We start from the raw sequence: 23,124 nt of genomic DNA, 5'->3' as shown, positions 1-23,124 counted from the left end.
GCTAAAACTACAGCGCATTATTTTACCAGAACGTGGATTTTATAAAGGCTTTATCCTCCACCATCAAAGGGAAAATGTATTTTTTTTTAAATGATATTTTCCTGTATTTATGCCCACTTCCAAATACTAAAGATAAAGATGGAGCAGAGTGAATAAAGCATTTATCAGCCCTAAATATGAAGCTGACCTGCTAAAACTACAGCGCATTATTTTACCAGAACGTGGATTTTATAAAGGCTTCATCCTACACCATCAAAATATCATTTTTAAATGATATTTTCCTGTATTTATACCTACTTCCAAATACTTCCACTGCACTCTCTCAGCTTGTAATTAATAAGGTTTTCTTTGTAGTTTTTTTTTTTATTCTTTACACATATATTTTTGTATCTTACGTGTATTTAAGTTCTGTTTTTAAGACTGTTTATCCATTAAATTAAAGGGAAAAATGCAAGTTTGCTTCCTTGAAACAGATACAGCAAAAGTCCGCTTCAATTTTATTTTGAAATGTTTCACCGGAAGTCCTCTGGTATTGCTCAACTGTAGGTGGAAGTCCGCGCGGCCACCGGGTGGCAGCTGAAGGAATCCGTCTGTCGCGTCCTGCGAACCTCTCTCAGCACGTTGGAGACACGCGTGGAGCCGCCGCACCGCGCAGAAGGATCCGGACCCCCCCCGGAGCAGGAAATAAGACTTTTATCCGCCGAGGACACGCTGCGCGATGGCAAACCTGGGCAGCGCCGGTCGTTTGGTTCAATGTGAGTCTGGCTGTGCCGCAATGTTCGCCTCCAAGCCGCGTTTTGCGCTCGCCTTGGTGCGTTTGCGCCGATGTGACGGAACACAGCGGCACGCAGGCGGTGTCCAGCCACCGGGGGGGTGTTTTATTCCAAGAACACGCTGCTGACATTGACATCAACATTATATAGAAGCTGGCAGGTGGTGATCCAACTTCCTGTGAGGAGTTTCTATATGTAACGCTTCTCCGTGTCTTATCGGCTTGTTCCACACGCGCAGCTCGTTGTTTTTACCTGAAATACTTTAGTGACGTGTTCCTTGTTTGTTTCACCCTGTGACGTAGTTCGAGATATTAACATCTGATGAAATGTGACCTTCAAGGTGCTTTTATTTTATGCACAAATGGGGGCATTTCCGCTGGCTGATCCTCTGCGCTGCGTTATGTAATAAACTCTGCCCCCCCCTGCTGCTTTTAGGAAGCTGTTCCGTGAACAATGCACGCACCTTTCTGCATTTCCTGGCGACAAAGAAAGAAGTGAACATTTTCACGCAGTTACACAATTACAAAGTCGGGAACTTGCGTAATGTACCAGGCCCCCTGGCGGCGAATCGGTATACTGCAGCCCGGGTTATGAAAGTAAAACTCACTATGAATAAGAAGCTCCTGAAATATCATTTCCTCGGCAGCTTCTACCATCTTTGTTTGTTATTTTACTCACTTCCGCTGATATCATGGCTGCTAATTATCTAAATGTGTTAAAGGTTACTGGGTGAGACTTCCTGTAGGAGGTCACTGCAGTGTTTATGCATTACAGGGAGACGAGTTTTGTTCCATATTTAGGCATTTTTATTGGCCAAATGTTGGTCAGACACACTGAACTGACTCTGAACTGCAGACTCAAAGGAAAATGAATGGATGAATAAATGGTTTCCCTCCTCTGCTTCAGTTGTTCGGAGCAGCGTCAGCCTGAGTCTGAGAAGGCGCTCGACTGCCGCTGCTTTGGCCCAGAATGCAACTCCAGACACACAGGAAAACAGGTATGACTCAAACGCACACACTCACGCATCGTGGCGGTTATACTGTCATTATATCTGTCATTCCCACCTGACGACGGTCTCAGACCGTCTCTCTGACACATCAACATGGATCAAAGCCCATCACCTCCAACTAAACCTCCCAAAAAGTGAGCTGCTGGTCTTCCCAAACCAACCAAACACCACAGCGTCTGCATCCAAACTGAATCCCAACCTGGAGGCAGCTGGAAACCTGGGTGTCATGATTGATGACCAACTAACCTTCAAAGATCACGTTACCTCGGTTGCTTGTTCGTGCCGCTTTGCATTACTAAAGATAAGAAAGATCAGACCATACCTGACCCAACATGCCCCCCAGCTCCTGCTGCAGGCCATGGTTCATCTCCCGCCTTGACTACTGCAACGCTCTCCTAACTGGTCTCCTAACTGGTCTCCTAACTGCTCTCCTAACTGCTCTCCTAACTGCTCTCCTAACTGCTCTCCTAACTGGTCTCCTAACTGGTCTCCTAACTGGTCTCCTAACTGGTTTCCTAACTGGTCTCCTAACTGGTCTCCTAACTGGTCTCCTAACTGGTCTCCTAACTGGTTTCCTAACTGCTCTCCTAACTGCTCTCCTAACTGCTCTCCTAACTGTTCTCCTAACTGTTCTCCTAACTGGTCTCCTAACTGGTCTCCTAACTGGTCTCCTAACTGGTCTCCTAACTGGTTTCCTAACTGGTCTCCTAACTGGTTTCCTAACTGCTCTCCTAACTGCTCTCCTAACTGGTCTCCTAACTGGTCTCCTAACTGGTCTCCTAACTGGTCTCCTAACTGGTCTCCTAACTGCTCTCCAGCCTGTGAAACCTCTGCAGATGGTCCAGAACGCGGCGGTGCGTCTGGTCTTGGATCAGCCTAAAAGAACACGTCCCCCCTCTGTTCATTGAGCTCCTCTGGCTGCCCTTAGCCGCCAGCATCAGGTTCAAGTCCCTGATGTTAGCTACAAAGAGCTTAATGGAACGGCTCCATCTACTTGAATGCTCTTGCAAAGGCTTCTGTCCCAACTGGGTCCCTCCGTTGGTCCCAGGATTGTCGTCTAGCAGCTCCTACACCACGCCTAAGACAATCCAAACTCTGTTCATGTGTCGTCCCACGATGGTGGAATGACCTACCGAGCGCTACCAGAACAGGGGCGTCCCTGTCTATCTTCAGGAAGCTCCTGAAAACCCAGCTCTTCAGAGAGCATCTCCTATCCCAGCACTTACCTTGTACTTCCCTCCCCCCTCTATCTCTGCACTTTATCTTTCTGCACTTCCTTCTATGCCTGCACCCTATCTCTACTCTGTCCCCTCTGACAGAGTCCGACTCCTGGGTTCCTCCTATGTAGCTTATTGTTAGCTTTTTATATAGCTGTTATATCTTAATTTGTAAGTCGCTTTGGATAAAAGCAGCTGATAAATACAGAAACATCAGGCTCCTTTAGCTGAAGAATGCACATATGATGGATGCTAAACACATTTTAGAAGTAAAATATTGGGGCTAACGCAGCTCTGGATGACCCTGGTACGACAGCAAAGTTGATGGGAATCGCCTCAGATGAGTTTCAGGCAACTAAAAGAGATGGAAACAGCGTAGTTTAAGGCACGGGACAGAAAGCAGTTTGTCAACTCCTGGAAAGTTCATGTTGTAGAGAGATGGAACATCCGGAGGACTGTTGAATAAAGGTCTCTTTGTTTCTTTAGAACACTTAAAGAGGAACTATGATATATTCGGTTGGAACTTGTGATGCTGGACTGTAGAATGAGCTCACATTCTTCCACTGAGATGGAAACGTTGCTTTAGGAAGGAAATGCACAGAAGTTTATTATAAATCTTGCTTCTTATTGCTGGAATAAGGTCGGCATGAATCCAGATAGAGATGGGAATCAGATCTTGGGGAACAGAATGTAAAAATAATCTGATTTCCACAGACAAGGTCGCTAGAACTTAGTGTGAAGATAGAAATCTAAAGCTGATTTCAGAGCAGTGAGGTGGGTTCTTTTTAGCACCTTTTGTAAAGGTGAAAGGCTTTTGGTTTTAATCCCAACCTGAACCCTAAACCATCCCTGATTCCCCTCCTCTGGACGTTCTTTAAGTTAAGGAGCTTCACCTCCATTTTGGAACAGATTTTATTAATCTTTTATGTGCTTTCCTCACTGGAAATTGATATTTGTTCATCTCTTAAAAGGATTGTGGAAATGTTTTAGAGAAACAGCCTTTTTTGAGCTTCACCCTGAGCAACACGAGGCTGAAGAGGGCGGAAAGCCTCTTAGGACGTCTACACTTTGGTGGAAGTTGTCCTGAGATCTTCTTCTCTGTTCGGAGCAGATTGGAGAGCAGCTGGACACACTTGTACTGGATCAAAAGGATTTCATGCGGGTTCGGTTCGAGGAGATCTGTCTTATCTTATCTATGTTGTCTTAAAAGCACGAGTCAGCATCCAGCAGCCCAGCTGGTTTGCACAGAGGAAGCTCTGGTGGGTCAGATTTAACCAGCAGCTCCAAGACTTTGCTGCAGCAGATCATGTGGTGGCATCCAGACAATGTTTCTGCTTCATATGTGTCAGTCAGCCACCTCTCATGAAGCCTTTCATCAAATGAACGAGCCGTTTCTAACACATTAACACAGCTGGTGTAAAACCCAAGTGGAGCTGTTCCTGAACAGATCCCAGTCCATCCTGATCTGACCTGCTGCTTTTTATTAGAAATGAAATGCTGGATCCTTGCCAGCCCTCTGTGAGCAACTTCTGCTCTCTGCTCACTTCGTCTCTCGCATGATATTTTCACTCTTCGCTGTTCTCTGAAGTTTAAAACCAAGCAGTTACAACGAAGGATGCAGCAGAGTCCTGCGGGACGCTTAGAGCTGAGAGGGATCCAGTCCTGCTCCTGTGAATGCTGTCAAGAAGCCATTCTTAAGGAAGGGAAACAGGGAGAAAAGGCTGAGTGTTGTGTCGACACAGAACAGACAACTTAGCAGAGAAGCCATTTTAAACTGGATCTTTAGGCACTTTGTTACCAGCAGCCTGTCACAGAGACACATCATTTGTTCCCATTTCTTTAGCTGCATCTATGAAAAACAGCAAAGAAAACACAGTTTGACAGACAGAAAATAGGATTTCTGCAACAACAAGGTGATTCCCAAAGAGCTATTAGCTGAAAACTTGGCATATCTCAGCATGGTGTGCAGTGTGTCCTTAAAACATTTGAGGAAACTGGACAAGTGGAGGACAAAAGAAGAAGAGTCAGGCCTAAAAAACTATCTCCAGCAGATGAACAGGATCTGAAAGTGATGTCCTTAAGAAAGAGGAAAAAATCCAGCTGTGACCTGACAGGACCTGAGAGATGCATCTGGACCTTCAGCTGATCCATCTACTGTTGGCCCAAGCCTCATCAGAAATGGGCTCCATGGAAGGGTGGCTGTCAAGAAGCCGTTCTTAAGGAAGGGAAACAGGGAGAAAAGGCTGAGCTGTGCCAAATGACACAAGAAGTGGACTGAAAATCAGTGGCAACAGGTCTTATGGAGGGATGAATCCTCCCCAGAGCCCGGACCTCAACATTATTGAAGCAGTGTGGGATCATCTGACAGAGAACGGAACAAAAGGCAGCCCACATCCAAAGAAGAGCTTTGGGATGTCCTTCAAGAAGCCTGGAGAACTATTCCTGAAGACTACTTAAAGAAATGACAGAAAGCTTGTCTCAGAGGGTTCAGGCTGAGTTGGAGAATAAAGGAGCTCAGGGTTTAGTTTGCATGGCTGAACGTAAAGAAATGAGTTCTGATTCTATCGGTTAGTATTCAGTGGCTGTGCTCTTTGTGCTCTGACAGAAGAAGAAAGGTTGGCATAAAATGTAATGTTTAAACAGATTTAAGTGTAAAAGTGTTCCTGTGCAGGAAGCCGAAGACGGGCATCCTGATGCTGAACATGGGAGGACCTGAGAAACTCGAGGATGTTCACGACTTCCTGCTGCGGCTCTTCATGGACACTGACCTGATGAAGCTCCCCGTGCAGAAGTAAGAACACACACAGTAAAATAAAGTGAAGTCAAGTAAAAAAAAAAAAATAAATAAATAAATAAAATAAAAATAGATAAAAAAATAAATAAAAAAATAAAATAAAATAAAAGCAAATAAAAGAAGTAAGAACACACACAGTAAAATAAAGTAAAGTAAAGTAAAAAAAATAAATAAATAAATAAATAAATAAAATAAAAATAGATAAAAAAATAAATAAAAAAATAAAATAAAATAAAAGCAAATAAATGAAGTAAGAACACACACAGTAAAGTAAAGTAAAGTAAAGTAAAAAAAAATATAAATAAATAAAATAAAAATAAATAAAAAAATAAAATAAAATAAAAGCAAATAAAAGAAGTAAGAACACACACACAGTAAAGTAAAGTAAAGTAAAGTAAAGTAAAAAATAAATAAATAAATAAAATAAATGAATATTTTTTTAAAATAAATAAATAAATTAATAAAATAAAATAAAATAAAATAAAATAAAATAAAATAAAATAAAATAAAATAAAATAAAATAAAATGAATAAAAGAAATAAAAGAAATAAAATAAAATAAAAGTAAAAGCAGTTGTGTGACCACCTGCAGCCTGAAACAGGCTGAAGCCCTGAAAGTGTTGCTGCAGCACACTGCTGCCTCAGGTATCTGACACACTGAGCGTGCTGTGAAGCACCCGAGTGGCAGCTCTCTGTTTCATCATAACTGATCTCAGACATTTCTTTCGTTGCTGCTGAGAACACGAAGCCTTTTAAAATGTATCAACATGCTTTGAAAGGTTTTCAGATCGCTGGCTGCAGCATAAACACGACTTCTGAGCGGTTCTGCCTGTGAATATGATGCTTTTTCTGTGGTTCTCCTACGGTTTGTGGTCCCAAAGCTCCAGATGAGGGAACTACTTCTTTCCATTACAGATGAAACTCTGTTTTTGAGGGCCGGCGCTCCTCTTTAGTGATTCATCCAGGCAGCAACCACCGGCTGGTTAAAAAGAAGATGGATGCAGCCACATGGAGCATGAATCCCGCTGGTTGTGTTTCCGTTGCTATTCTTATTTGACATGCAGGCGATGTGGCTAAGAAAAGGTGAAGTGAAAAGGCTCTTTTGATAAAGACTTTGACTGCATGAGGGCTCATGCAAACGCTGCTTAATCACACCTGAGCTGCTTTAAAGTGACACAACTCCCAGCTGCTCAGATCTGAGCTGGCGACGGGACGTAATACTCCAGATATTCCCAGAGATTTCTCTGTGCTGGAGGTCAGCCACAGGTTATTTCTCTCCAGGGAGGGGCTTGCTATGCACCCGCAGTGCTACCTGTTTTGGTGCAGGTGCTCTTTTTGTTAGAAAGTTACGCTGCAGCCGTGCGTCCTCCACCGTTTAAATCTGCTACTGTGGCTTCTTCCTGATGACAGCAGTTCAAGAAGAATCCCAGTTGGAAGATAATTCATTGTTTACATTGGTGTATATTAAAGGGGAACTCCGGTATCTTTAAACCTTATTTCTGGCATGAAATACATTCATCTGCTCACTGAGAACAGTTTGGTGAAAGTCGGCGTCCTTCTGAAGATATTTAGATAACTGGAGATCCATATAACGGAGTGAACGGGGCTTAGAGGATGCAGCCTCTAAATAAGGCATCATCTGTCTTTATTTCACCAATACTTTAAGAAGAATGAATGAATGAACGTGTGCTATAGCTCTGTTAGCTCATAGCTGCTGTTATGTGGCTACTTGCAGCTATAGGAGATCTAACGGAGGGATTTCTACACAGGCACTCTACTGGGACCACTTCATCCACACGCCCCCCTGCAGCACAGTTTATTCACTCCGTGCTCTGTGACAGTCGGCTAACTTCACACAGAGTTTGCTGCTGATAGTTTTGTGCAACATGGCAGGATATTTATCGGATTTTGACGATGTGAACGACAACTTTGAGTAAGATGGACGTTCTTACTGGAGTTAATGAGCTGTGCTGCAGCGGCGCGTCGATGACATCATCCCAGTAGATGAGTCATCCGATAGCCGCCAATAACAACAACACAGCAGCTATGAGCTAACAGAGCTATAGCACACGTTCATTCATTCATTCTTCTTAAAGTATTGGTGAAATAAAGACAGATAATGCCTTATTTAGAGGCTGCATCCTCTAAGCCCCGTTCACTCCGTTATATGGATCTCCAGTTATCTAAATATCTTCCGAAGGACGCCGACTTTCACCAAACTGTTCTCAGTGAGCAGATGAACGTATTTCATGCCAGAAATAAGGTTTAAAAGCATGTAAAAACATGATGTTTTATTGTAATAAATGTGTCTGCTCTGCAGTACGTTGGGTCCGTTAATCGCTAAGCGGCGCACGCCAAAGATCCAGGAGCAGTACAGTAAGATCGGAGGAGGCTCGCCCATCAAACACTGGACCTCCATGCAGGGCGAAGGCATGGTGAAGCTGCTGGATGAAATGAGCCCTGAGACGGGTGAGCACTTGGCCCGGGGGAGCTCCCACTCCTCTGAGCTCACACAGTTCAGTGCCTTCTTTAGCTTGGTTTGTTTTCAGCTATCAGGGAGGACACATCCTCCTGTTAACGGCGCCTTAGGAGTTGATAAGAAAGCCGCTGCTGCGTTTCCCGCCGGCTGACTTCGTTGGTGGCTGCAGAGTGTGTGAAGTGGAGATAGTGCAGCAGTGAAGGAGTGTCTCCTCTCACGCCTGCAACACACCTCGCTGATAACCAACACCCAGCCCAAACCGTGTCTGATATCTTTCAGCCTTTTCACAGGAAGAACAACGTTCAGAAAACCTTCTTCTTGCATTTCTATCATCATTTTGGCATCTAGATTTCCACAAATGCTCGTTTTAGGCCCAGATTTCCAGAGCTGTGCAGGTTTTCACTGTTTCTCCTTCATCAGCTCCTCACAAGTTCTACATCGGCTTCCGGTACGTTAACCCGCTGACGGAAGAAGCCATCGAGGAGATGGAGAAAGACGGCGTGGAGAGAGCTGTTGCCTTCACCCAGTACCCTCAGTACAGCTGCTCCACCACAGGTAGCAGCCCGGCCTCAGTAATAAACTCGTTTTTAGATGCTGTTCAGACTAATTATCGACCTCAGAGAGTAAATTCAAAGTTTTCTGAACACGTTTGTGACGTAGTTTGATAAAGAACCACCAGATGTTAAAGGTTTGCTTCTGAACTTCCGTTTTTCTCAGCTTTAAGCTCTGTTTTTGTAAAGCAGGATACTTTTTTAAGGCTTTGCTTTGCCTTAAAAAGTTTAAACTGCTCATATTTGCCCTGAATTAGTTTAGACTTTTTGTAAAAAAAAGCTTTTCAGGTCTTAACTTATCCCGATGACACCTTAAAAACTCTACCTTTAACGGGGCCCAGTTCCCCTCCAGCCTGTCGCTCTGTGACATCACGCTTCTGTGGTTTGTTGCTTAAACAGGCAGCAGTCTGAACGCCATCTACCGTTACTACAGCAACCGGGCAGACAGACCCAAAATGAGCTGGAGTGTCATCGACCGTTGGCCCACTCACCCCCTGCTGGTGGAGGTTAGTCACACACACACACACACACACACACACACACACACACACACACACACACACACACACACACACACACACACACACACACACACCCTGAATCATCTCTGCTGAATGCCTGAAGCCAAACATCAGAGCTGCCAGGCGTTGTGGCCCCACCATGACATTAAACCACGAACTCGACCACACGTTAAGATCAAATTACTACGAGAACTCAGAGCAAAGTGGCTCCAGCTAATCCTGGGCCTGTCGTCGCAGCAGCTGACAGACGTGACCACAGCAACGCTCTCCTAACTGCTCTCCTAACTGTTCTCCTAACTGTTCTCCTAACTGTTCTCCTAACTGGTTTCCTAACTGTTCTCCTAACTGTTCTCCTAACTGGTCTCCTAACTGGTTTCCTAACTGCTCTCCTAACTGTTCTCCTAACTGTTCTCCTAACTGTTCTCCTAACTGGTTTCCTAACTGGTTTCCTAACTGTTCTCCTAACTGTTCTCCTAACTGGTCTCCTAACTGGTTTCCTAACTGGTCTCCTAACTGGTTTCCTAACTGGTCTCCTAACTGGTCTCCTAACTGGTCTCCTAACTGGTTTCCTAACTGGTCTCCTAACTGGTTTCCTAACTGTTCTCCTAACTGTTCTCCTAACTGTTCTCCTAACTGCTCTCCTAACTGGTCTCCTAACTGGTCTCCTAACTGGTTTCCTAACTGCTCTCCTAACTGTTCTCCTAACTGGTTTCCTAACTGGTCTCCTAACTGTTCTCCTAACTGTTCTCCTAACTGCTCTCCTAACTGCTCTCCTAACTGGTTTCCTAACTGTTCTCCTAACTGTTCTCCTAACTGGTCTCCTAACTGGTTTCCTAACTGCTCTCCTAACTGTTCTCCTAACTGTTCTCCTAACTGTTCTCCTAACTGGTTTCCTAACTGGTTTCCTAACTGTTCTCCTAACTGTTCTCCTAACTGGTCTCCTAACTGGTTTCCTAACTGGTCTCCTAACTGGTTTCCTAACTGGTCTCCTAACTGGTCTCCTAACTGGTTTCCTAACTGGTCTCCTAACTGGTTTCCTAACTGTTCTCCTAACTGTTCTCCTAACTGTTCTCCTAACTGCTCTCCTAACTGGTCTCCTAACTGGTCTCCTAACTGGTTTCCTAACTGCTCTCCTAACTGTTCTCCTAACTGGTTTCCTAACTGGTCTCCTAACTGTTCTCCTAACTGTTCTCCTAACTGCTCTCCTAACTGCTCTCCTAACTGGTTTCCTAACTGGTTTCCTAACTGGTCTCCTAACTGGTCTCCTAACTGGTTTCCTAACTGGTTTCCTAACTGGTCTCCTAACTGGTTTCCTAACTGGTTTCCTAACTGGTTTCCTAACTGGTTTCCTAACTGGTTTCCTAACTGGTTTCCTAACTGTTCTCCTAACTGGTCTCCTAACTGGTTTCCTAACTGGTCTCCTAACTGGTTTCCTAACTGGTCTCCTAACTGGTCTCCTAACTGGTTTCCTAACTGGTCTCCTAACTGGTCTCCTAACTGGTTTCCTAACTGTTCTCCTAACTGTTCTCCTAACTGTTCTCCTAACTGCTCTCCTAACTGGTCTCCTAACTGGTCTCCTAACTGGTTTCCTAACTGCTCTCCTAACTGTTCTCCTAACTGGTTTCCTAACTGGTCTCCTAACTGTTCTCCTAACTGTTCTCCTAACTGCTCTCCTAACTGGTTTCCTAACTGGTTTCCTAACTGGTCTCCTAACTGGTCTCCTAACTGGTTTCCTAACTGGTTTCCTAACTGGTTTCCTAACTGGTTTCCTAACTGGTCTCCTAACTGGTTTCCTAACTGGTTTCCTAACTGGTTTCCTAACTGGTCTCCTAACTGTTCTCCTAACTGTTCTCCTAACTGTTCTCCTAACTGTTCTCCTAACTGGTCTCCTAACTGGTCTCCTAACTGGTCTCCTAACTGGTCTCCTAACTGGTCTCCTAACTGGTTTCCTAACTGGTCTCCTAACTGGTCTCCTAACTGGTTTCCTAACTGGTTTCCTAACTGGTTTCCTAATTGGTTTCCTAATTGGTCTCCTAACTGGTCTCCTAACTGGTCTCCTAACTGGTCTCCTAACTGGTCTCCTAACTGGTTTCCTAACTGGTTTCCTAACTGGTTTCCTAACTGGTTTCCTAACTGGTCTCCTAACTGGTCTCCTAACTGTTCTCCTAACTGGTTTCCTAACTGGTTTCCTAACTGGTTTCCTAACTGGTCTCCTAACTGGTTTCCTAACTGGTTTCCTAACTGGTCTCCTAACTGGTTTCCTAACTGGTTTCCTAACTGGTTTCCTAACTGGTTTCCTAACTGGTTTCCTAACTGGTCTCCTAACTGGTCTCCTAACTGGTCTCCTAACTGGTTTCCTAACTGCTCTCCTAACTGGTTTCCTAACTGGTTTCCTAACTGGTCTCCTAACTGTTCTCCTAACTGGTTTCCTAACTGGTTTCCTAACTGGTTTCCTAACTGGTCTCCTAACTGGTCTCCTAACTGGTCTCCTAACTGGTCTCCTAACTGGTCTCCTAACTGGTCTCCTAACTGGTTTCCTAACTGGTTTCCTAACTGGTTTCCTAACTGGTTTCCTAACTGGTTTCCTAACTGGTTTCCTAACTGGTTTCCTAACTGGTCTCCTAACTGGTTTCCTAACTGGTCTCCTAACTGGTTTCCTAACTGGTCTCCTAACTGGTTTCCTAACTGGTCTCCTAACTGGTTTCCTAACTGGTCTCCTAACTGGTCTCCTAACTGGTTTCCTAATTGGTTTCCTAATTGGTCTCCTAACTGGTCTCCTAACTGTTCTCCTAACTGGTCTCCTAACTGTTCTCCTAACTGGTTTCCTAACTGGTGTCCTAACTGGTTTCCTAACTGGTTTCCTAACTGGTTTCCTAACTGGTCTCCTAACTGGTCTCCTAACTGGTCTCCTAACTGGTCTCCTAACTGGTCTCCTAACTGGTTTCCTAACTGGTTTCCTAACTGGTCTCCTAACTGGTTTCCTAACTGGTCTCCTAACTGGTTTCCTAACTGGTCTCCTAACTGTTCTCCTAACTGGTTTCCTAACTGGTTTCCTAACTGGTTTCCTAACTGGTCTCCTAACTGGTTTCCTAACTGGTTTCCTAACTGGTCTCCTAGCTGTTCTCCTAACTGGTCTCCTAACTGGTTTCCTAACTGGTTTCCTAACTGGTTTCCTAACTGGTCTCCTAACTGATCTCCAGCCTGTGAAACCTCTGCAGATGGTCCAGAACGCGGCGGTGCGTCTGGTCTTGGATCAGCCTAAAAGAACACGTCCCCCCTCTGTTCATTGAGCTCCTCTGGCTGCCCTTAGCATCAGATTCAAGTCCCTGATGTTAGCTACAAAGAGCTTAATGGAACGGCTCCATCTACTTGAATGCTCTTCAAGGAAGTTAAGACTTTGCTTAAAGACGACTCTGTGGAGGTAAAACTGCCAGTCAGGGTACAGGATGGCCTTTAGACTCTCAGCCAACCTGCTGCTCTTCCTCATCAATGATAATGTTCGTATTCCTTCAAAAGCAGTGTGAGCTTGTTCAGCTGAGAGTGATAAATAACTATCACTCTCAGACCAACTAACCTTTAAAGATCCCGTTACCTCGGTTGCTCGTTCGTGCCGCTTTGCATTACTAAACATAAGAAAGATCAGACCATACCTGACCCAACATGCCCCCCAGCTCCTGCTGCAGGCCATGGTCATCTCCCACCTTCACTACTGCAACGCTCTCCTAACTGGTCTCCTAACTGCTCTCCTAACTGTTTTCCTACTGGTTTCCTAACTGGTTTCCTAACTGGTTTCCTAACTGGTCTCCTAACTGGTTTCCTAACTGGTTTCCTAACTGATCTCCAGCCTGTGAAACCTCTGCAGATGGTCCAGAACGCGGCGGTGCGTCTGGTCTTGGATCAGCCTAAAAGAACACGTCCCCCCTCTGTTCATTGAGCTCCTCTGGCTGCCCTTAGCATCAGATCCAAGTCCCTGATGTTAGCTACAAAGAGCTTAATGGAACGGCTCCATCTACTTGAATGCTCTTGCAAAGGCTTCTGTCCCAACTGGGTCCCTCCGTTGGTCCCAGGATTGTCGTCTAGCAGCTCCTACACCACGCCTAAGACAATCCAAACTCTGTTCATGTGGCGTCCCACGATGGTGGAATGAGCTACCGAGCGCTACCAGAACAGGGGCGTCCCTGTCTATCTTCAAGAAGCTCCTGAAAACCCAGCTCTTCAGAGAGCATCTCCTATCCCAGCACTTACCTTGTACTTCCCTCCCCCCTCTATCTCTGCACTTTATCTTTCTGCACTTCCTTCTATGCCTGCACCCTATCTCTACTCTGTCCCCTCTGACAGAGTCCGACTCCTGGGTTCCTTCTATGTAGCTTATTGTTAGCTTTTTATAGCTGTTATATCTTCATTTGTAAGTCTCTTTGGATAAAAGCGGCTGATAAATACAGAAACAGAAACATGATGGTGCTTTTTCTTTAGAAGTCGTAGCTCGGTGAAAAGCAGAGTCCAGAACTTTGTCCTATGAGGAAATCTTAGTGGAATAATGAAAGAAGATGTATAAAAATGGATGTTTTCTGTGTGTTTGGTCAGTGTTTTGCAGAACACGTCAAAAATGAACTGTTGAAGTTCCCAGAAGAGAAAAGAGACGACGTCGTCATTCTGTTCTCCGCACACTCGCTCCCGATGGCTGTAAGTATCACCATTCAGACGCCGTATCGCTCGCTCTGAGGATGTCTTTCTGACCCTGAATTCTGTGGGATCAGCCCCTATATGACTGAAAAACACATAATGGACCATAAAATCGTTTCTCCAGTTCATATGTTGCACTTTTACATGTTTTTTTCTTCTTTAATCTCACACTTTTTAAAACGACACACAGCCGTAAAATTGATCTTGTGTGTTTTTAGCATATTTAGTTTATTTGTGAAATGGTTTTGTTAGTGTATAACTTACTGTCTGAAGTGGACATTATCTCCTGAAATCCAATTCGGTGACACAGGATTGTCTTGGCCATACATAATGGAACTCTTTCTATTCGTTTTCTTTGATAAAATGAGAATAAAACTTTGCTGGAGATCCTCCAATTAGCAGCTCAGTTAGTCACAGCAGCTCCACCTTCTTTGTCTCCATCTCTTCTCCACGAGATTTGGAAGTTTTTAGCCAAACAGAACAGAAGCTCAGCTGGCAGCAGTGGTACCTTCACAGTTTACCTTCACTGACATCATTTAAAACTGTTTTACTGGGAGTTCACTGCCACCTCTGTTCTTTTAGTGCTTCTTTAATGCAGCGGTTCATGTTGTTACTGAAGATAACAGGAAGTTCTTCTTTGTTTGTTTACAGCAGCCTGGTACTTTTGGCTGAAAATGCATCCCTAAAATCAATCCCCACTCAAAACCCGGTGTAATTGTCCTGATTTTACCATCTTAAATACTGATTTGTGGTGCAGAATGAGGATATTTTCTGCTCTGAATGAAACTGAAGTATGCATACGGTGTGTAACGTGTATTTGAATTGATGACGGCTTAAGCCCTCATTACTCTTTAGCTGTACTTCCAGGTTACTGACAGCCTCGGTGTGTGTGTTCCCTGCACAGGTGGTAAACAGAGGTGACCCGTATCCTCAGGAAGTGGGAGCCACAGTACAGAGAGTCATGGAGAGGCTGGGGCACTGTAATCCTTACAGACTGGTGTGGCAGTCCAGGGTGAGTGAAAGCACACACACACTCGCACATTATTCACCAAGAGTCTCCATATCCTCCTGAAAGGAGGGTTTTTCTTCATCTTCAGAGTCGGGGAACATGCTTTTTCATGTCCTGTCCTGGTATAAAAGCAGCATGCTTACAGCTGGTATGAGGTGTTTGTGCTGATCTGCTGTGTTTGGTTTCCTCCAAACGTGCTGCTGTGCATTAGGACCAAACATCTCCACTTTGCTCTGGTCTGTCCAAAGGACATTGTTCCAGAAGTCTTGAGCTTTGTTCAGATGCAGCTTTGCAAACCTAAGCTGTGCTGCCATGTTCTTTTTAGAGAGAAGAGGCTTTCTCCTGCAGCCCTTCCAAACAAGCCATCCTTGTTCAGTCTTTTTCTAACTGTGCTGTCGTGACCTTTAACCTTTAACATGCTAACTGAGGCCTGTGGAGTCTGAGATGTAGCTCTGGGTTTTTTCACCTTGGGGTGACCTTTAACCTTTAACATGCTAACTGAGGCCTGTAGAGTCTGAGATGTAGCTCTGGGCTTCTTCACCTTGGGGTGACCTTTAACCTTTAACATGCTAACTGAGGCCCGTAGAGTCTGAGATGTATGACCTTTAACCTTTAACATGCTAACTGAGGCCTGGAGAGTCTGAGATGTGGCTCTGGGCTTTTTCACCTTGGGGTGACCTTTAACCTTTAACATGCTAACTGAGGCCTGTAGAGTCTGAGATGTAGCTCTGGGCTTTTTCACCTTGGGGTGACCTTTAACCTTTAACATGCTAACTGAGGCCTGTAGAGTCTGAGATGTAGCTCTGGGCTTCTTCACCTTGGGGTGACCTTTAACCTTTAACATGCTAACTGAGGCCTGTAGAGTCTGAGATGTAGCTCTGGGCTTTTTCACCTTGGGGTGACCTTTAACCTTTAGCATGCTAACTGAGGCCTGTAGAGTCTGAGATGTAGCTCTGGGCTTTTTCACCTTGGGGTGACCTTTAACCTTTAACATGCTAACTGAGGCCTGTAGAGTCTGAGATGTAGCTCTGGGCTTTTTCACCTTGGGGTGACCTTTAACCTTTAACATGCTAACTGAGGCCTGTAGAGTCTGAGATGTAGCTCTGGGCTTCTTCACCTTGGGGTGAACTTGCTGGGACGTCCACTCCTGGGAAGATTGACAGCTGTCCTGAATGTTTTCCACTGAATGATGGACTCCTGATAGTTTGCTTAGTTATTTTTTAACTGCTCGTTCCTGCTGTGATGCTTCTTGTCCACAAGATGGAGCCACGTGTTTATTAGATCCTGCAGCTGCTGGAAACAGTCAAAGGTCTGGTGGCAGGTGGCCAGCCGCTGATATAATTCACTGATCATAAGACCTGAGCACAATGGAAAAGGACAGAGCGGTTGTTGGATGTTTCCAGACAAACCGAACAGATGTGTGTGAAAGAATGATTAAATGAAAGTGTGAATACCTGGAAGCAGATGGATGGACTGTGGCATCACTGCGGCTGCTGTGTTCAAAACCTTCAGATTTAATCTTGCAAGAAGCACACCAAAATGTGCCGACTCCTCAGGAATCCGGATCCCAGCCGGCCGGCTCTGTAGAAACTGTCATTAAAAGCTGAGCAGCAGTTGCTCAGACGCCTTCTGTGTCCCGGGCCTAATCCTGTGTCCTGTGTTTGGTGTTGCAGGTGGGCCCCATGTCGTGGCTCGGCCCCCAAACAGACGAAGTGATCAAAGGCCTGTGTGAGCGAGGGAAGAAGAACTTACTGCTGGTGCCCATCGCCTTCACCTCGGACCACATAGAGACGTTACACGAGCTGGACATCGAGTACGCACAGGTTCTGGGGGAAGAGGTGAGATTAAAAACCCTCCATGAGGCCCTCCTGTCTGTTCTGTCTTCCTCTAACATAGAAAGTGAATTTTTGTCGAATGATGGCCCTAAAAAGGCATGATCATATGATCCGTTGTTGCCTTAAATGATATGATTAATCGTTGCTGTATGGTTCTTTGGTTGTTTTCTATTTCAAACTGGCAACAGAAAGTCAAAACGGGGGCAAACGGAGAACAGGGAGACTTAACTGCCCCCAAACTTCACTTTAAACCAAACCTCGATGTCCTGATTTCCCACCTTAAGGCTCAAAACCATGACTTGTCCTCACAGAGATGGAGATATCAGACACACACACACACACACCATTTGAGTCCATCCACAGCCAACAGCTTCTCTGGAAAATGAAACCTGCTGTTAAAAGTAATTGGAAACTGAGAGCAAAATGCTTCTACTTTCTGACGTCCTTGTCCAACAGAATGAGAACAGTTTTCCACACATGTTCAGTACCTTGAATGTCTTTTTTTTTTAAAATCTAATATAGATTAAGATGTTCTGGAAGGTTTTTTTTTTAACTTCACCTGCTGGCTGACCGCCACCTAAACCCACGTCTACGTGTCTCTGAAATATCCAGAACAATTCGAGGTGTGGGGGGTGCTTTTGTTCGGTGCTGTTGTTGGTCCTTTAGCTGTGGAAAGGAAAAGAAAGTGAAAATAAGTGGTACTTTTCACTTGAATCCTTCAGTCGGTCTTGTCTCTGATGCTCCCAGCTCGAGCTAACATTCGACCTGGAGTCATCTCTGAGGCCGAGACGCTGTTAGGTTTTTGGTGGTGAGGAAATACCCAGAATCCTTCACTCTGCTGGGCTCAGAGCGTCTCGGACTGATATCTATGCGCAAACTTGAATTGTCCCAAACTGAATCTGTGATAGAACCGGAAAAAGGAATAATTTCTAACTTGTTTTGTCATTCTTCTTCTTCTTCTTCTAGTGTGGGGTGGAGAACATCCGGAGAGCAGAGTCGCTGAATGGGAACCCGCTCTTTATGAAGGTACCGCCACAGGAATCGTGTGTGTCGGCTTTATAAAGGCTGACTTATAGCCGAAGTTCATGTGCTAAAAAACTAATTCAGTTTCAGTTTAACATTCTGTTTAATTCAGTTAACAAACCATGAAGGATAAACGCAGCACCAGCAGAACGAAGGGCAAAGAAAACGATGAGAAATTCATGCACAGTGGAGGAAAGTAGCTATAAGAGACGGCAGGAGAAGGTCCTGTGAACTGCAGGGATGCTTCCCTCCGTCCTTCCTCTCCTCTCTCCTTCTGCCTTCCCTCTTTCTCTCCTTTGTCTCCATTCTGCCTGTCATCCCTGAAACCTTTCAACAGGCAACTCCTCCGGTTGTAACAGCCATTTGTGTGTGTGTGTGCAGGGTTTATTAAAGGAAGGGGGCAGATCAATGGAAACCTTTAGAGCTGACTACAGTAGAACTGAACCGCCCGGCTGGCTGGCTGGTCAGACCCGCTCAGAGACCCCTCAACTAAAGTCTCAAAGTGTGTGTGCGTGCATGTGAGGAAATCAATATCCAGAGGATGATTAGTTGGTAGTTACTGAAGGATGGTTTCCTTGGTGTGGTTTTAGTTTCTTAGTGAGCTGCTGCCGTCTGCAAGCAGCAGCTGCTGGAAAATGAAGAGAAATGCATCCATCAGGCTTTTCGGTGCTTCTTATTTTGATAAACATCCATCAAATTACGTGCTGGTCTCAGTCTGCCTGCTTCAGTCTCCCGTTGAATCTTTATAGATCATTTTAACTTTCATCCCCTTTTTTTAGAGGTCACCAGCAGTGCGGAACAACTATATGCACTAACTTTAAACTTAAAAATGTTGTGGAATTAACAGGATTATAGTCATTTACATGATATATTTGGATGTATTTCTGCAACAATAATTCATTCCACTGTGCAGTGTTCAGAGAAACTGCAAATATAACCCAAGAGCTACATCTCAGACCCCCCGGGCCTCAGTTAGCATGTTAAATGCTAAAGTTCGCGACAGTTTATTGCCGCTGCCACTCATGCATTCATTCTGCAGGATAGAATTAGTGAAGCTTCGTCGGCTTTTGAATGCTGCGGTGGGAGGAGACTTGTTGCAAACCTCAATGAGCAGAAGCAACAACCACAATGATGCGAGAGACTGATGACATCATGCAGGAAACGTTTGCTTAGTTACTGCTGCTAAATGTGGAGTGTACTTTAGTAACAGATTTAGCATTTAGCAGACTTGCTGCTATTGCTAGCTTACGCTGAGGCCTGAGTGAACGAGGCAAAAATGCTTTACTTTTATAAGATGTCAGAGTGTACTGGAGTGACTCTTTGTCAAATGCATAATCTCACTTTGTGATATGTCATCTGAGGTTGTATTTTATTCATTTCAACACCTTGTTTTGCACTTGATGCCTGATTCCTCCCACGATCCAACCCGATTGGCTCCTAGATTCAACACACATGTTCCCCCTCTGAATTCTGAATCTTTATGTTGTTTCCAGGCCCTTGCAGATCTGGTCCAGTCTCATCTCAAGTCCAACGAGCCGTGTTCCCGCCAGTTGACGCTGCGCTGCCCCCTGTGCACCAACCCCACCTGTGGAGAGACCAAGGCCTTCTTCGCCAACCAGAAACTCTCATAGAAACAGTCCCACAAACGCCCTTCTTGCAACAGGGCTACCTCTGGAGAGACCAAAGCCTTCTTTACATGAAAGCTTCACACACAAACACACTCAGTCTCCCAAACAAGAGTGCGCATGCCCCAGAAAATGCACACAAACTGGACTCAGTTTATTTTGTTGTTCCTCCCTCCACCTGTGAGTTTTTGCAGATGCCCTTTGGCTAAAGTCTGTAGATAAAAGAACTGACTTTTTAAATTTCCCATGGTCACATTCCCATCGCCGAGCCTTTCAAACCATAATCAGACGCTTGTTTTTCCCCCTCTGGCTGGTATTGATGACGACACTCACGGATTTTGTCAGTTCTTTTTTAACATTTTATTACCTCTACTGATAATAGATCTGAAACTGAAAAGGGAATGTTTTACCTCTTCATCAGTCTGTGAGGTAATGGTTACGGTCCGTGCTCTCATTACCAGACTTCTCTTCATTTTAGTGTCTCAGTTAATTAATACTAACAGGGCTGAGTTGGGGAAAATACAGACAAATTATAGCTGACATAACACCATGTCAGAGCATGCTGTCACTGAGCATCACACGGTCAGAAATGAACCACTGTATCATAGTTTTGTAGTTCTATCCATCAGTTTGTGTCGTTTAAGACATGGTGAACAAAAGCTACTGGGTTTATGCTCTCCTTATGAATAACAGCCTTTAACTAGTATCAGGGATTTCAGTTTATTCATGTCTGTGACAATAATCTCGCTTCAAAGATCTCCGTTTTCTCACCCCTCCAACCGTGAAAAGACTAACTTTATCTAGACCCCTTAAACCTTTGTGTACCCTGCTTATTTTTTTATGTTTCAGTCAAAGTTACAACAGCAGCATTAAGTTTCCTATGAGAACGCCCATTAGTTAGTTAATTTTGTAACAGATTTAGCATTTAGCATCCTTGCTGCTACTGCTAGCTTACGCTGAGGTCTGATTTAATTTGTATTGCGTCCCATGCCTGTAGGAGCAATAAGATGTCAGGTTTGTAGGACTATATGGAAAAGTATGAACATGAAATTTTAGTAGGTGTCTAATTCTGTAAGAAAATGTAGCATGTGTTATGTAGAAAGAAAGGCAAAAACTGCATCTGTTGAGTGCAGTAATTGACCACCCCTCTGTATGTAAGCCACAGCTTAGCCTGCATGTCTTATAGATGGTTGCAGAGGAGCCTATCTCAGCTGGCATTGGGTGGGAACAAATGCGTACACATGGCTAACATAATCAAACTGGTTACTAGGTTAAATTAAAGAATGCAATAATTAGCTTCACCTCAGGTTGCTGCAGTTTAAAGAATAAATAAGAAATCTTGAATGTGTCTGGCTAGACCTGCTGCCCAATGAACTTAGAAGAAATATGGGCGGAAAGTTCAACTCTTTTTGTCCTGTTATGACATAATGTGCCTTTTTACGTTGGCTAACTAGAAATGCTAGACTTTTGCTCTTTGTAAAGTTTTGTTTAAGCAAATGCTGACAGGAAAAATCAACCCGGGAAATCAAAATTACGCCATTTCTGCTGTGATCTGGGCTACTGACAACTCTATCATGTTTATATCCAGGAAAAAAGATCCTTTATGGATGTTTGATATTTCAAACTGCTGTAGTTGAATTGTACAAGTTTAGCTAACAACTCATGCTAAGTTGGTAGCAAATTAGCTAATGAGGCGAGTCGCTCGGTATGCAGTTTTTAACCTGTATAACACAAAAAGATTGATTTGGATAGGCCATTACTCTTAAATGTATTAAAAGCTAACTGATTCTGACCATTTTGGTATAAAGCTCACAACGGCTTTTGCTTATTAGCTTGCTCACCTGGGTGCTGCTGTTCTCTCAGAAGCTATTTAGCTTCCAAGCTAACTTGTAAGTGCAGTCACCCCACAGACAGCGTTACAGAGCAAAAGGTGAACTGCAATTAGGAGTTTTGTGGAATCCTTTTGTTGTGTCAATGTCTACAGACACTGAATGAGAGGCTGACTTTGTCACAGAAATTACAAACTCATTGGCAGCTTGCTGCTTGTCACACACAAATTAGCTTTTTGTGTCTGGGGAAGACGGCACACAAGTTATGCTACATCTTATTTTCAGTGCTTTGGCCGGTTGCCATTAGTTACTTATGGCAAGTCACCCTGTTAAAAGAAGGAATTTGAAATTCACACAAATTCTTTTCATTCACACTCAATTTAAAATTGAATTAATTTGCTAAACAAGAGATGTAATCTATCTAATGGGTTCATATTTCCTTTTTTATAATCCTCTTTTATCAGTTTCATGATTCAGTTGTTGCTAATGGCAGAGGTGTGTATGTGTGTTAAGTTTGTGTTCATACAACTAAGGCGCTATAGGTTTCATTACAGTTCTGGTGTATTTTTGTTGATTGGAATTATTTATTTTGGGAGTTTTTTTTGTTTTCCAGTGCACATAAACCATGTTTCCTCTTTGTCTCATGTACATGTGCAGTACCAAGCAAAGGTCTGGAAACACCTGCTCGTTTTAATTAATGGGCAGGTGTGTACAGTCTTTTAACTGGTACTGTATATATTTGAGGACATGGTGTCAGTAGTGCAGTTACATATATGATGTGTCTTCCTTCAAAATAAAACAACTCATGGTGTAAGATGAGTGATTGTGTGGTTTCCTGACTTAAGGACATTATACACCATGCAGTAGTTGGTTATCTTGGACGATATCTTGTTAAAAAATGGTAGTTATATATATATATATATTGCATTCTTTAACATCCATTAAAGGGGAACTCCGGTATTTTTAAACCTGGACCTTATTTCTGGCATGAAATACGTTCATCTGCTCACCGAGAACAGTTTGGTGAAAGTCGGCGTCCTTCGGAAGATATTTAGATAACTGGAGATCCATATAACGGAGTGAACGGGGCTTAGAGGATGCAGCCTCTAAATAAAGCATTATCTGTCTTTATTTCACCAATACTTTAAGAAGAATGAATGAATGAACCTGTACTATAGCTCTGTTAGCTCATAGCTGCTGTGTTGTTGTTATTGGCGGCTATCGGGGGGCTTATAGAGGGATTTCTACACACTCGTCTACTGGGATGATGTCATCGATGCCTGCAGCACAGCTTATTTACTCCGGTACTCGTACTCAAAGTCGTCAAACTCTGATAAATATCCTGCCATGTTGCACAAAACTATCAGCAGCAAACTCTGTGTGAAGTTAGCCGACTGTCACAGAGCACGGAGTGAATAAACTGTGCTGCAGGGGGGCGTGTGGATGAAGTGGTCCCAGTAGAGTGCCTGTGTAGAAATCCCTCCGTTAGCTCTCCTATAGCTGCAAGTAGCCACATAACAGCAGCTATGAGCTAACAGAGCTATAGCACACGTTCATTCATTCATTCTTCTTAAAGTATTGGTGAAATAAAGACCGATAAAGCCTAACCCAACTTAGTTTATTCTCTTCAAACTGCTTAATCAAAACTTTCTAATTCACATTTCGCTTCAGAGTTGCTTCGCTGTTGAATGAAAACCAGCTTTTCTGTAGTTTTCTTCCTTATCCTCCTTTTTTTCACTTTACTTCTCTTCATTATGTGCCATTTTTCATCCTATAT

General features: G+C 43.9%; 1 protein-coding gene across 1 annotated transcript; it reads left to right on the top strand.

Annotated features, from left to right (window-relative positions):
* Positions 1-555: 555 nt before the first annotated feature.
* fech (ferrochelatase) lies at positions 556-22,166 on the top strand. Its single transcript, XM_072371616.1, has 11 exons — positions 556-755; positions 1,680-1,770; positions 5,671-5,790; positions 8,113-8,261; positions 8,692-8,826; positions 9,222-9,328; positions 13,928-14,026; positions 14,931-15,038; positions 16,709-16,873; positions 17,837-17,896; positions 19,387-22,166. Exons 1-11 carry the CDS (start codon positions 719-721, stop codon positions 19,522-19,524), a joined length of 1,209 nt encoding a protein of 402 aa, XP_072227717.1. The 5' UTR covers positions 556-718; the 3' UTR covers positions 19,525-22,166.
* Positions 22,167-23,124: the final 958 nt, after the last annotated feature.

This window comes from Leuresthes tenuis, unplaced genomic scaffold, assembly GCF_036924035.1.
Source record: "Leuresthes tenuis unplaced genomic scaffold, fLeuTen1.0.hap1 SCAF_19, whole genome shotgun sequence".
In the NCBI taxonomy this organism is placed as follows: domain Eukaryota; kingdom Metazoa; phylum Chordata; class Actinopteri; order Atheriniformes; family Atherinopsidae; genus Leuresthes; species Leuresthes tenuis.
This window is presented reverse-complemented; position numbering and strand designations above follow the sequence as displayed.

Bases quoted from the DNA above. Each gene is read 5' to 3' on its own strand.
- fech (XM_072371616.1), top strand. From the start codon at position 719: ATGGCAAACCTGGGCAGCGCCGGTCGTTTGGTTCAAT. The intron at 1,771-5,670 runs GTATGACTCAAA...GTTCCTGTGCAG, and splicing joins CCAGACACACAGGAAAACAG to GAAGCCGAAGACGGGCATCC. The intron at 15,039-16,708 runs GTGAGTGAAAGC...TTGGTGTTGCAG, and splicing joins GACTGGTGTGGCAGTCCAGG to GTGGGCCCCATGTCGTGGCT.